The 14,464-nt window shown below is 40.7% G+C and overlaps 1 protein-coding gene and 1 long non-coding RNA gene across 2 annotated transcripts; one reads left to right on the top strand and one right to left on the bottom strand.

The window, feature by feature from the left end:
* Window positions 1-4,839: 4,839 nt before the first annotated feature.
* On the bottom strand, window positions 4,840-14,134 carry LOC103055492 (fetuin-B-like). The gene is made up of 7 exons (XM_088131880.1): window positions 13,885-14,134; window positions 12,240-12,350; window positions 10,918-11,005; window positions 9,379-9,545; window positions 7,306-7,419; window positions 5,951-6,040; window positions 4,840-5,373 (listed from the first exon to the last, which is right to left on the bottom strand). The coding sequence occupies exons 1-7, from the start codon at window positions 14,089-14,091 to the stop codon at window positions 4,855-4,857; spliced, it is 1,296 nt and encodes a 431-aa protein (XP_087988006.1). The 5' UTR covers window positions 14,092-14,134; the 3' UTR covers window positions 4,840-4,854.
* On the top strand, window positions 6,516-11,759 carry LOC148213533 (uncharacterized). Its single transcript, XR_015794347.1, has 3 exons — window positions 6,516-6,571; window positions 9,912-9,964; window positions 11,217-11,759. It is a non-coding gene; the product is annotated as an uncharacterized LOC148213533 (long non-coding RNA).
* Window positions 14,135-14,464: the final 330 nt, after the last annotated feature.

The following is a 14,464-nucleotide window of genomic DNA, read 5'->3' as shown; positions in this document are numbered from 1 at the left end:
TGGAACAAACCATGGGATAGTCCAAAGTATGAACCATTTTTATATATCTGTTTTTTCCATGATAAAATTTAGGTCATCTTGCCAATAACTGACAAAGTCACCACCTTATCTTAGAATTAAAGCTTCACTATTGAGCTTCATAGTAGGACATTAGAGGCAGGATCTGCTCAATGAGTTCAGCCATAATGACATTTCTTTAGTCTTTAGCCACTGGGGTTTTTGAACCATGATTATGAGGTAACCTGCTATGTACATGCAGCCAATTGTTTATTCAGTACATCATGATTAAATAATCCATGACTTCCCACAATACATGAATCCAGACAGTATTTCATTCATGAAAATACTTATCTGCAATGTTTTCCTGATGCATGGATCTAGACTAGTGATGTGGAGCTGTTAGGATCACACGTGGAACTGGTGCTCTGGAGGGGAGCAGTCAGCCCTTCACAATAGGCCAGGTCACATAACAGAGAGTCCAGGAATGCTCTTTATGATTGTAGGGTAGAATAACAGAATCTTAAATACCTCTCAGAGGCTTTCTCTGTCCCATCTTATACCTAACAAAAAGTGGGATTATTTTGAGCCTCTTCCTCATGGTTTCCTCTTTCTGGTGCAATCTTTTCCAAAAATCGTCTTTAAAGGTTCGTTCCTTCCTCCCTCTTTTCCAAGGCTAGGTCTACATTTCTTCATACCAACTGTGTCTTTTCTTGGGCTCATGGCAGCCATGTCATCCCAGAAAGAAGATAACCTGTTTGAGTTAAGGAGGCCCTGACAGGCTGAAAACAAGGACATTGTACCCTAATCCCATCTCCTTAACTCCAAGGTGTATTTTCATGAGCATATACGGTTACTGCAAGTCCGGGAACGGCACAGCTTCTTTAAGGAGATGCAAAGGTACACTGAATGCAGCCATGCCCCCTTCACTTCACTGCACTTCATTGCACATCCCTAATTTTGACCTTCTCTTATTTGGATGGGGGAATCTTGGAATGTTACACCTCTTGCAAGGAGGAGACAAAACCCAATATTTCTTCATTGCATTTGGAGAAAGAAACCTACCAATGTCAGGCATAAATTTCCAGATCTACAGTAGTTTTGTAATGATATTTGGGATCTGGTCTTATGGGGGACACTGACTGCAAAGGGATTCAGTGGGAAGTCTCTGTTTGCACATCCCCTTCTCTGGAAATTAGCTTGGCAACTTCAAGATGTGCAAAAGCTCTTTGCCTCCCATTACTGTATATCAGAGGCAGGTGACCAACAGGGGGTGGAATCAGAGAGGCACTTATGGGCCATTTCAGGATGAGGCAGGTGTAGTGTTGAACTAGAAGTCCCAGGGGACATTGCAACAGACATGAAGAGTAAGGACTTAGGAGATTAATGGAGAGGAAAATAAAATGGAAGATTGGGAGAGTGCTATGACTCAAAATAGTATGTAATGAGGGTTTTAAGTTATAACACACTCAGGGCTGTGTTAAGACTCTTGTAACAAAGAGCACAATAACAGGAATATATCCTCACATTCAGACACTGGTCAGCCTCATCAACAGCCATTCTGATTTTTTTCTCCTAAAGAGCTGGACAGGCTGCAACACTTTGCTGGTGGTTTTAGAAAATTGGGCAATATTTATTAAGTATGAAGCTGCCCAACTCACAGCAATTCTGGACAGTCCAAGGATATTCAGCTGAAAGTGCTTTAACTCTGTGGTTCTTAATGGTTCAGCATCAGGTTGAAATAATGGAAGAGAAGAATACTGGGACACCATTTCTGAACGGAATCCAGGAGGAACTGGAATCTGGCCTTTTTACTTGCATAGGAAAGGCAAGGTGAAAGGAATCCTCAATAGAAGTGCTGCTTGTGATTCTGCTCCAATCATTTCTTTTCTTGAAATTTTCTTCAACTTGGATTACAACAGAATGCAGGGTAGGCATAAGCACCTGTGGGTGGCCACCATGATGCCCAAATGATGGAATGTGTTTTGCAATGTTGCACATAAGTATGGAAAAGATGGAGTTTGCACTCAGTGCCCATTTTGTCACTTAACCTGTTTTGTCCTATGAGTGTAGAAGAAAGGATACAAGAAGTATCCTAGAGATGATAGACCTGCCCCATTCTGATTGCAGCACTGGGATTGGTGGGTATTTTTCCAGCTGGTTGGTGACATGCTGAAGATGGGAGGCAGCAGAGCCAGAAGACTCAACCAAGTGCTTTGCCTGTAACATTTGCATGTTACAGAACAGCACCATTCAGTGGTAAGTGAGAACAAGCCTCCATTTGAAGTCTTTCAGAGAAGAAGTCACCACTTCATGTGGCAGCCCATGCTACTGGCTGACAGCTCATACAGTCAGGAAATTTCTTGTTCTATTAATCCACTGGTTTTGGTGCTCTCCTCCGGAGCATGCACAACAATCCTATGGATGGTTGTTGAAAGGGGGAAGAACTATCATGGTCCTGCTGTTTTCTGCAGGCCTTGAGAAGAATGAGCAATGCCAAAAAACCAGGAGGCACCAGTTCTGCATGTGAGAATGAGGTCTGTCTTCTGCAGGTAACTCATGAGCCAGATCAGAGGGACAGCCTTCTTCATACTGTGCCCAATGGACCACCTGAGAGTGAGGGTACGTGATCTCATGTCATGCTTGTGAAATTGCCCTTGTTCCTGGGGATATTGCCCTTGTTCCTGGGGATATTGTGGCAGTTGCCACTTGTGCATGGCAAACAAGGTCAGGGACCCAGGGACCAAAAACCTGGCTGTTGTATTAGTACTTTAAAAGGACAATATTTGCCCCCACTGGTCCTTGTAAATGATGGAGGTGATTGTGCACGGACTGCTGGTTTGGTAATACTCCACCTGTCTTCCTGTAATCAGCACAGGGATGTTGTCACTGGCAGCCGAGTATCATTCAACCAACATGAGGTGCATCTGGCAATGTCAAGGAAAATGGGGGAATAAACATGGTGCCCTCTAATTGCGGTTGCTACATACCTGTGTTAAAAGAAACACCAGTGCCTCTGAAAAGTTTGCTGTTAAATCCGGCAGAAGATTTGAGGCTGCAGGTCCCACAGTGGGGATGATTTACAGTTTTGCGAAAGCAATAAATTCTTTGCTAAAAGGCTGTTATCTTTCCTACTTGAATTTTCAGGAGTCTTCTCCAGCACCAAAGTTCAAAAGCATCAGTGCTCCTCTTGTCCTGCTTGTTCAAAATCCAGCTTTCACTTCCATAGAGTGTCACAGGGAATACCATGGCTTGCACGGTTCTAGTGGAAAATAAGGGAAGGAGTGAGAGGGAAGGTTACTTGGTGGAAAGAGCTATGCAATTAAGTCAAAATTACTTTGTATATAAAAGTTTATTAAAACTGTGTTATTAAGTTTACGATGGTGTGAAGCATTAAACTAGCAGACATGGAAACCAAGAGCTTGAGATGAGACAACACCATTATCAATACACAGTGCAAGTGCTCACCTCATCCAAGGCTGAGAAGCAGCAAGTGTTGAGAAGCTGGTTGCCAAGTAAGGTTGGGAGAAAGGGATGCAAGATTTAAACCCTATGACTGTTTTAAACAGAGAGCTTAATTGCCTTAGTCTGTAGCAATTGATCTTCATTATTAATCTTCATGATTAATCCTTCTTGTATCTGCAAATAAGCATCATCTATCCAAGCGATGTCCTTGATACTTCTGTAGCTCGCTCCTGAGGTCGACTTTGTAGAAAGAGATTTACTACCATGCCTTGGGTGAAGCTTGGAAAGGAGGTACAAGTTTTTAAGAGTGAGGAGATCCAGGGAAAAAATACATCACAGTAACATATTTAATTTTAATGAAACTCTCTGTAGTTATGCTTCAATACATGCATTGGTCCAAATATAGTTACCAGGATTTTTCCTCTCTCTTTTTGTCTTGGCCTAGTAGCAAACCAGATAATTACCTATTTCAGTAATTTCAGGTCATTTCTAGACTCAGGAGTCTAGATTCCAAACCTTCATTTTTGAAGCATTGAATACCCTGGAACCAGCAGGTCTAAAAACTCATTTGTCCAAGAACATAGGGTCTTGGTGGATTGCCAGAGAAGGTTGGCACCCTCTGTGGGAGCCTCATATGGAGAAGCATCAATGGTATTATCCCAAAAGATATTTTCAAGGCTACAGATCTTTAGAGGGGAAAAAAAATCTGCTCCTATTTTTAAGTGGACTAGTATAGCCAAGGTTTCTTTCATTTAAGTATTTATCATTTTATTGTTGTCAAATCTGTGAACCACTTTATAAGAACGCCAAGAGAGAAACATCACAACATACACACGGAAAAGATGGGCACAAGAAATTTCAGTATGGTGCATACCTCACCATCACCTGTTCCCACTGAAATTCTCCACCTTCCTTTGGAGAATCTGGTTTCTGAAACAGCCACAATAAAGGCAGTCATCCCACATTGTTTCTTTTATTGAATGTTTTCAAAGTTTCCTTGAGCACAAAAGTAGTTGTTATTCTCCATTGTTTGTGAGGAACAAGGAAGAAAGGAAGGAAAACAATAAACTGTTATGTTGGTTAGAGTTAGTGTTAGAATTTTGGGGGCTTTCTAAAATACTCTCTCTTAAATGCTCAGAATGTCTCAAAAGGGAACATTTCCTTTTCTACGAATAACAAGCATAGACGAAATAGCACAGGAAAAGTACAAAGAGATGCTCATTTATAAAGCACCAAAATTTGTTCAGTTGTTACAGTACACATCAGCCACAATTATCCTTCCTTCCTTCCTTGCGTAGAGAGTTTTGCTTGTGTGGAGAGTTTGATGTGTTTCCACTGGACTAAGCTTTCAGTTTTCTATAGTCCATCACTCAATTTTAGTGAACCTCTGGCCTATGAGGGTAAAGGCAGCTGAAGTCCATGGATCTCTATTAGAAGGTCTCCTGGGCATTTAGCAGATTTTGAAAACCCACTAGGGAAGGAAGGAAGGGCTGGTCTGGCTGGCTTGGCTGAGTGAGTACTGGCTTCCTGTTCTGCAGAAGCAAGCCTGGGGTTAGAAGTTGGATTTGGTTTCTGAACTTCTGGAGGAATTGGTTTTTCATCTAAGTGCTCTGCTTGAGTTTCTGGTAAGGAGTGGAGCGAGACATGCTTGGTCGAAGGAGGATAGACTATCACCCGCCCTACTGTTTCCTTCTGCTCTGGTAGTGTCTCAGTGATGTCATCTGAGGAGTGAGGATGGTGTGGCTCCTGGTGTTCATGCTTATGTCCATGTTTGTGATGGTGCGGACGGGAATGCTGATGATGGTGTCCGTCCTCTTCATGGTGATCTCTGTGTCTTTCACTGTCATCATGATGTTCCTCCTGCCCAGGTTCAGACCTGGATTGTGGAGTCTGTTCATCTGTAACTGGTGACTAATAAGAGAAAATACAGAACAGTGGCTAAGGGGGTTGTCCATCTCTGGCCTATAGATTGTGCTTACTTATTTTGTGAAATGTTCAAGACAGTTGGTCTTCATAACTTCTGCTCTCTGGGATGCAGCATGGGGCAGGAAGGGAAGACCTTTCTAACTGTGCCTCCTCATGGGTAGATCTTAATTACCCATGAACTTGTTTGTGTACTTATTTAATTGTGTATGTGGGGGGGGGGCGCATTTTTCAATTGTTTTTATTTTATTTTATTTTATTTCATTATTGGATTTTATTTTAAGAGCTATAAGCCTCACTCCAGAGACTTTAGGCAGAATCCAAAACTGAAACATAATAAAGATCATCAGAATAAAAGTAACTAACAATAATCTTGTTACACAGTTCTTCCTCTACCTGCTTAATCAAGCCAGGTCTTAACTAGTGATTTATTTAGTTATTATTTAACTGAGAAATCTATTGATTTGTTGGGTGAAGTCCAATCAATGCGTTTTAAAAAGTAAACTATGCTCCACAACCCAGGAGTGAATATTTTCTGCAGATGATAGTTGTCTGAGGAACTTACCGGACGCGGGAAGAGATTGCATTTTACAGTCACAAATTTCCGATTTTCTATCCGACTGTTTACCACAGAGCCTTTGCATAATCCTGTCTCCTAGAGCAAAAGAGAAACTTTTCATCAACAAAAACCAAAAAGTTTAACCTGTCCAGATTTTCTAATATGCAGTGAGACAGCAGGAGATATGGTTGTTCTGTATCAAAGGGCCATCTCCATTCCTCCCTACAGTTGGTATGCTATTTCTCCTCCTCAGAATAATGGTTTCTTGTGCTATGCTTGTTAGAAACTTAAATTCTTCCTCAGCGATTTCTTTTGCTGTAGAATCTGGGGTAGGTGCCCAATATAGAGTTTTTCAGTGTGATGCAATATTTTCAGTGGTATAAAACTGATATTTAAATTTGAAGTGAAGATACATTTTATTATTTCTCTTTTACTGAGGGTTATTCCAATTTTCATGTCCTGTGCTGTGATGCTATTCATCACTTCCCATCCACTTATAAGCATAACTCACTGTTCTGGGAATATCAAAATATTCTGTTTTTTTCCCCCAGACTGCACTGATCCAGCTGTTCTAGGGATGATTGAATAGTTTTCTGGAAGAAGGAAATATTTTCAGGTGTTCCAGAGGTGAATTCATTATATTAATTATTATATTCCTCTCGGTACATAATTTTGATTCTTGAAGAATTGCGCTGCAAAATTCTGGAAGATTATAATTAACGTTATGATTCATGGGTTGGCCTGGAAAACACAAAATTATATAGGTTTGAATTTGGATGGAGGCAGGCTGCCTCCTGGAGTTATGGGTGGGTGTTTCATCACTGGAGGTTTTCAAGCAAAGGTTGGACAGCCACGTTTCTGGGATGATATGAGAATTCCTGGGCAAGGGGTTCCAACCCTATCATTGTATGATTCCTGTCCATCTCTACAAGATGGAGATACAGACAATATCATCTAGTTGCTTGATAAAAAATTGAAAGTAATGTTCTGAAAGTAATTTTAGATTTAACCTCTTCTGCTAATTCAATGTGGAATCATTACTGTTTCTTCCATTTCTTTTCAAATAGATTTATTGTAGCTATATTAGCATCTGCCTCACAGTTGCCCTTGGTTTAGAACGGTTGGGTTCATACAACGTGTTAAATCCCAAACCTAGGTTAACAAAAACCAATTCTTGGGCTCACATAAGTTATTCCAAACTAATATGCTTTAGCGTGACATAAGGTCATAGCTTGGATCATGCCACACATGAGGTAATAGCTGGCTTTCCCCAAACTATTCAATCCCATTTTCATTGGTTCTGGAGAAGAAATGTACTAGGCTCAAATGTCAGACTTTGTACAAGATGCCTGAATACTCACAGCAGTACTGGATGGGAGTAGGGGACACTTAGTGATGACAGACACAGGCTGGCTTTTGGGACAAGAGGTCTCCTGGATGGTGTATTCCACAAAGTTGGAAGGACCAACAACCCACTGTGAAGAAGTCATAGACAAGAGTTAGAGCAGGTCACATTGTCTACAGTATGTGCCCTTTAGCCAACCTGGCTGAGAATTATGGGAATCAAAGTCCAAGTGATCTAGACAGCACCAAGTTGCAGAAGGCTTTATTATATTATACAACAATTTGAAATATCAGTGTTTGTACTGAGGAGGGAGTCAGTGGAAGTATATAAATACAGAGCATTTGTTTAATGATAAATTGTTAACCTTAAAAAATTGACACAGTTTTGGACAATTGGTCTTCAATTTACCAACAGGGACTTAAAGTCTGGGAGGTAAGAAAATTGGGTGTAAGGGGAATGGGTTGATGCTTTGGATGGGGGTATTCTGAAGATCAGGAAGGTGTGGCTATGAATCTGTTATTTTTGGAGGCAAAGTTGACCCTACTGTTGGCAACCTCATGGACACATCCATGTAGTTTGCTTGGCAACAGGATAGGAATAATTTACTATTGCCCATTTCCAAGAAGGCTACAGTCCTGCTGTATCCTTGTGGTCTCCCATTCAAGTACTAAACATGTCTGACCCTGCTTAGCTTTTTAGATCAGTCAAAGTCTGCTAGATGCTGCTCCCTGTGATATTTGATTGATTGATTGATTGACCAGATGCTACTCCGTACTGAGATATTCAACTGTTCTCTATTTGAAATTCTCCACTTAGAGAACTTGAAGAGAGAAAGCTGCAGGAATGTCCATCAAAATACCACTTTGGTAGTTGACTGAACAGAAAAAGAAATCTTCCAGTCATAGTGTTCCTCACTAGAAAATGGTATTTCTTTGGAAATGGTAGTAATGGTTTTTAAATTTGCTTATATACATATAAATTCATGCAAATACATGAAACACCTGTTCTTCTTTTGACTTTTATTTTTCTTTTTTTGCTGCTGCATTTCCTTCTATTCTGATTGTGCCTCAATGGTCAATTTGACCAGTTCTGGGATATTTCTATAGTCGTGGCATGGACTTTGGCATCACCTAACTTTTCAACTGAATCTGTGATTCCCTTTTCCAACCTGAAGGCACACTGCTTGAGACAGCATGGCCTGGCAAGTGTTTAAAGAACTATCAAATAGGCAGGTGTTGGAAATGTGGCAGAAGTGGAAAAGTGATCAATACTTTTCTGGTGTTTCAAATGAATCTATATGTATTGCTTATGTAAAGCCAGTCTTTGCAGTCTGGACTCTGCTGCATGGCTATATGGCTAAAAATGGTAAACCCTAGTGACTTGGAGGCAATTCCTATTCACCATAGGTAACCACTAGAGGACTATTTATTACAAGTGTGATGCAGTCACTTCTGTATGCCTCTCCACCATCTCATTTACCAAAGAACAGAAGCAACAAGTTATAGGAAGCATCGGTACAATCTCTCTCTGTTGCCTGCCTCATGACAGGCTTGCACACAGAGCAGGCCTAGGGGACTGGCAGGATGTTCGTACTTCCAAGATTCATATAGAACAGAACCCTGATATTCAATAATGAAATGGAATGTCATATAATCCAAAGATCAGAGTCCCATCCATGTGGGAAAACTGATGACCCTGGGAAGCTTCTGGCAGGTAAAAATTAGAATTTCTTTAAGTCAAGTTTGATTCTGATTTTGTAATAGTCTCCCATCCAATTATCAACCTGGCCTAACCCTTCTTAGCTAGGTTGGTGGTTTCCTGCCCAATAAATAGTATTTAAGAATACCTGTCCTTAGAATTGGGAACAATTAATGGTGGCTAAGTATACTAGCTACCAATAAGGCAGGCTCCCCTAATCTGGTTTTCTCCATACTTTGGGGACTGTTACTTCCAGAATTCTTTGAGATTTATTCCCAACATATCTGAAGGATGCCAGATTAGGAATTGTTACAAGAATTAATCTGTTTCAGACAAACCAAAGATACACCAGCAAAGCTTCTCACTCAAAAATACTCAACCCCAATTTTACCTGTGATCTTGCTCTGGTGACATTGAGGATGGTGAAATAATGAACATGGTTGCTTTCAGCACTGAATTTGGCCAGGCTCTCTGCCGCTGTCTCCTGAAAAGTGGCTTCAGAAGGGTCTCCAGGGACTGGACAATCAGGGCAGATTTTTGCCATAGCAGCAGGAGAAACTGTTGAGAACAACAAAGCAAATAGTTAGAAGATTGGTCCAATATACAATTGGATTTCAGCTCATATATTTAAATAAAAGCACAAAATGAAGTGCAGAGAACTTGGATTTGATTGAAAATTCAGCATCTTTGTCTCTTGATCATGTTATGGATATATTGTCTAAAAGGTTGATCTGGGTTACAGTTGCTTAGCAATTTTTCCTCATTTTTTTGAAGTTTGTGCTTCTTCCTCAAACCTATGTACACATAATTGAAAAATATCTATCATGCAAGGTCATCTTTAGGAAGTTATAATATGACATGTGAAAGTAAGATCATTAACTACACAGTATAGTTAATCTATCTCTTTTTGGTTTTAAACAACAGGTCTTGCTGGGTTTTCCAGGTCAGCAGAAGCTATGATGCACCCTTCTATGATGGTGAGTCACACAAGGCATCATGAATTGAACATAATGTGTAATTTGGGCCTAATTAGCAGGGGAAAGAAAATCTGAATTCCATTTTTGGATTAATTCCCCAAACAGGTAGACCCCGGGTTAAGAACGCCCGGGTTACAGATGACCCATAGTTAAGAATAGAGCCTATTGTAGCAAAATTTGAGTTAAATACACAATGGTTGGAGTTCATTATACAATATTACTTATACAGTATTATACAATAATACTGTTCTGACTTACATACAGATTTGACTTAAGGACAGACCTTGGGAACGGAACTTGTTCTTAAACTGGGGATCACCTGTATTTGTCTCATTGTTTCAGATTGAGGGACAAGTTCAGTCTTGTTATTCTCCTGTTCCTAGTTTAATTCATGCATTAGAATTAGGGTGCAAAGAGACAACATATTTGTTCTGTCAGTTTTTTTTTTTTATAAAAGTGCGACAAATCTGTACCTCCTGAACTTACTGCAATATCACAATAACCTCGTACTTGGACATCATCACATTTTTGAGTCTGATGGTGAATTTTGCAAATCCAAAAATCTGCACAGAAATATATATATTAAAGAGCAATGTGTACAAAATAAAAATGGACAATAATTAATTAGAATAGGAAAAAAGTTGTGAGAAAGTGCACATGCAAGGAGTTATGTGTAAATGCATATATTAGGAGCAAGGCATATTGAAAATGTATAGAAAGGGAAAGTGGGCCAAACAGTATCGGTGATTGAGAAATAAAGCTAACTGAAACTACAGATTTAGCCTAAGATACCCTAAAGAAGGAAACAAGGTTTTAAAATTTAATTTTTGGAGTTTTGCATCTACTTTTTAAATTTCTATGGGCAAATCTGTAAAACTGCAATTGGGAGGTATATGTGCTCAGATAGATTTTTCTTGCAAACCTACATGCAGGCAAACATAGAAAATACATACGTGGTCGTAAAATACAGTCATAACTGTACAAGTGCGAATGATTGGAATCCCTGTTGAAATGAATTATTGCTTTGCATTGGCCATAGACCTGAAACAATAGGAGGTAATGTGCGTTAGCGCCACCCATTACTTTTATCAATGATTCCCTGATACATAATCAAAAGCTGTACCTTTTCCACATGTTAGATGCAAGTTTACTTTCCTTCCAAAATGAGGAGAGTCAAATTTTCCACATCTTTATAGCTCCTACATTTCTTACTGAGATTTTGTACAACCCCACTGTCTTTTTTGCACTGCAGAACATATTTGGAGCTATTAGGAAGCACTCGTGCATAAATGATGGGTCTGGCAGACCCCTTAGGTCAGATGGAAGATGAGGAGGGTTGGAGGAGCATCTATCAGTTTCTCCAAGTCTTTGCCTGCTTGTGTGGAAAGTAAACTACACCCACTGTGTTGTAATTTTGAAAGATTGAATTTGGCTTGTTGTCCTGATGTGTTGTTTATTCTTATTGTCTCTGAACTGTCTTGGTCTCAGTTCCCCCTGATCTACTCCCTGCCTCAGATCAAACTTTAAAGGCCAAAGGCCAAGAGTATTAACTGGGATGAGAAAGAACTTGACCATCCTTTTAGGAGGATTCAGAGCAGTGGGAAAAGTTCAGCAAAGGGCAAGAAGATCACTCAGGAGACCTGAAATTAAGACCTTGAGGGAGATGTGAATGTTTTGTTTGACAAAAAACTGGGGGAAGAGGGAAGGACAGCCTTCAGTACTGAAAAGGGTGTCACTTAGAAGAAGGTCAAGAACTGCCTCCTCTCGTTCCAGAGTGCATGACATGGAAGAACTGGTTTAAGTTGTGGGAGGGCAGCCTCAGATTGCATATTAGGAAACACTTTCCAGGAGTAAGCGCTGTGGACCTGGTCTACCAATGGAAAAGATGCGCTCCCTCTCCCTGAATACATTTACCAGGTGGCCCGAGAGCCGTCTGTCAGGGATGATTTCCCCTGGATTCCTGCACTGAGTGGGGGTTGCACTTGGTGGTCTCCCTGGCCCTTCTGGATCTATGATGCCATGTGTGCAATGCCATCGATTTGAAATGGCATCTCGCTGCAGGGAATTATTGTGAACATGCACACACCTGCTAAGGAAACCAGTGGCAAGATTGGAGAAGTTGTCAAGGCTATTCTGAAGAGAGAGGTTTGTTACGACATGGCAGGTGGGTGGAGCGACTCCCTCAGCCTCCTTTATCAACCGGTTCAAAACCCAGTTTTGCCTTTCTTCCAATCCCCATTGGTAATTCTTTTAACTAAATAGATCGATTACTTACTGTCTCATGTGCACGTCTAACGTTGCAGTCTTTCGACAACTTCCTGCTCAGGACGTGGCATTCAGTTTCTAACACATCCATAGTGAGGTAGAAAAGAGAACCACCGATCTGCTACCGACAAACAAAGGAAAACTCTTGAAAAGGCAAGGCAGGGTATCAATCACCTTAAGCAAATTGCGTGGAAATAAATTAACCTTCAAAGCAACTCTCAGAAAAAGGCAAGAAGTCAACCCACTTTCATCTGTATCAGGCAACCAAATACGCTGTCTGATGAATCCAGCAGTGTCTGGTTGGGGGGCGAGCAGGAGTGGTCCATGGGATGTGCAGTAAGTCAGTTGACTCTGGTTTTAATGGTGATTGATATTTCTTCTTCTTTGTTTAACTCCCATGTGGAAGGAATGGGATCATAAACTAAGCTCCTGAAGGAAAAGCTATGATCCTGCACAACCTGCACTCAGTGTCCAAAGTATACATTTACTTTGCATAACATCAAGAGTCAGCTGCACACCACAGAAATATCATTATGTTAATTTGCTTAAAAAAATTACAGTCTGTGAGATGCTACATTGAAAAATCCTGTCAATCTTCATTTCAAAATATGTGAAAGGAGAAGATTCCACAAAGGTTTTAGAATATTTACTCTAGTCGAGAAGAAAGATGTTTCCTTTTTCCCCCTTGTCAGCCTTCCCAGGTAGACCAGACAGAGAACCCGAACCAGATGGTCTAATTCTACTTTATCGTAGGGTTACATTAACAGAATCTCGCAAGTCTGAAAGTACAAATCTCCCACCATCTCTTTTTACTGCCCGATAAGTTAGGGAGGTTCCTTTCTGAGTTTCTTTTTCTGCCCGTTATGCAGCTGCGGGCTCCCCCACCCCTTTATCTGATCACTCCCTAGGCAGCACCTCTTTCCCCATCTCCCAAGGTCATTCCCACATACCATTACACCCCTAAAACTGATGGCTGACTGTTTACCACTTTTTAACCTTTTCCTCTTAACACTTGCTTGCTTAAATTTCCCTCTTTGAATTTAGAACACCAAGTCACCATCACTGCTAGGTATCTTTAAGTCATAGATGGGTCATGGATTCTGTACAAGTTGGGGAAATCAGCAGGAAGACACGGAAACATATTGGAGGTTTGTATGCTGACACACTTAAGGAGCATCAATGTCCATAAAGCCACGGTTTTCTCCAAATGATTTACACCTGGGGCAAAAGATTTATTTTAAACCTGGTGAATATCCATTATCACCACAGTTGGTCTCAAAAGGTTAACTTAGAAGGTTTAGGACAGGCATAGCCCTATTTCATTAAAAAAAAAAAAAAGAATAGTCAGGGGTGTCAAGATCTGCTACCTAATATACTGTAGTTGCTTCACTCTGTCTAATGGTAAGGCTGGCCCTGCCTAGAGTGTGTAGGACAAATAGTGGTTTCCCCTTCTCTCCCTACCCTTACATTCTTCCAAAGCTGGATAACCAGCCGTTTAAAGGAAAGAACAATTGTTTCCTGTATCTTTGGGGTGCCAATGAATGGTTGTCTGCTTTTTTCCAACCCAGATAGCCCTACCTTGATTTGACATCTTTAAAGATGGATGCTACCAAGTTGAAGGAAAGAAAAAAGTCAGTAGAAGGGGGAGATCTTACCTGGGGTAGTTCGTGGACATTAAAAATGCGCTGGAGGCTAAGAACGTAGCCTTCTCTTCGATCTGGATTGAGTTTGTTAAGGGCCGCTTCTGCAGCAGCCTTTACCACCAAAGAATTGCATGATGGGGAAAGAAAGCGAAGAGGTGGAGAGGCAACCACCAAGTGAAGCATCTGTGTCCCAATTAAGAAGGAAATTAAAAGGGACATGTTGGAAATGTTTGAGGAATCAGAGGAGACAGCAACTGGAGCTCTGCTGGGAGAGCAAGGTTCTGAAAGAGATTTACCTTTCAATATATACTTTGAAATCAATAGCTAATATTTGTTCTTCATCTGCATGGTGACCCTCACCTTTAAACCTCAACATACACATTATAAACACCGAGTCAATGATTAGAAGTCTATACGTTGGCAAGGTAGTTCTGACCAAGCTATGACCATCTTGTTGGGTTTAAGCTAACGTCACTGCACAGAAAACTATGTTCTTCCTTCCTGGTCTGTATTTGTCTTGGATTATGAATCGGATGTAGGACCCAGTAGAGTTGACTCACCACCAAAACCATAGTAGTCTTTCCTATTCTCA

This window comes from Python bivittatus, unplaced genomic scaffold (assembly GCF_059951505.1).
Source record: "Python bivittatus isolate LINGU-HERP-01145 unplaced genomic scaffold, Pbiv_v1 ctg000980_np1212, whole genome shotgun sequence".
NCBI classification, from domain to species: domain Eukaryota; kingdom Metazoa; phylum Chordata; class Lepidosauria; order Squamata; family Pythonidae; genus Python; species Python bivittatus.
This window is presented reverse-complemented; position numbering and strand designations above follow the sequence as displayed.

What these genes read in the sequence shown, in the direction of transcription:
- LOC103055492 (XM_088131880.1), bottom strand. Translation starts at nt 14,091, where the DNA reads ATGTCCCTTTTAATTTCCTTCTTAATTGGGACACAGATGCTTCACTTG. An exon ending in ATGTCCACGAACTACCCCAG is followed by an intron (nt 12,351 to 13,884) that starts GTAAGATCTCCC and finishes GTTTGTCGGTAG; the next exon opens with CAGATCGGTGGTTCTCTTTT. An exon ending in TCACCAGAGCAAGATCACAG is followed by an intron (nt 7,420 to 9,378) that starts GTAAAATTGGGG and finishes ACTTCTTCACAG; the next exon opens with TGGGTTGTTGGTCCTTCCAA.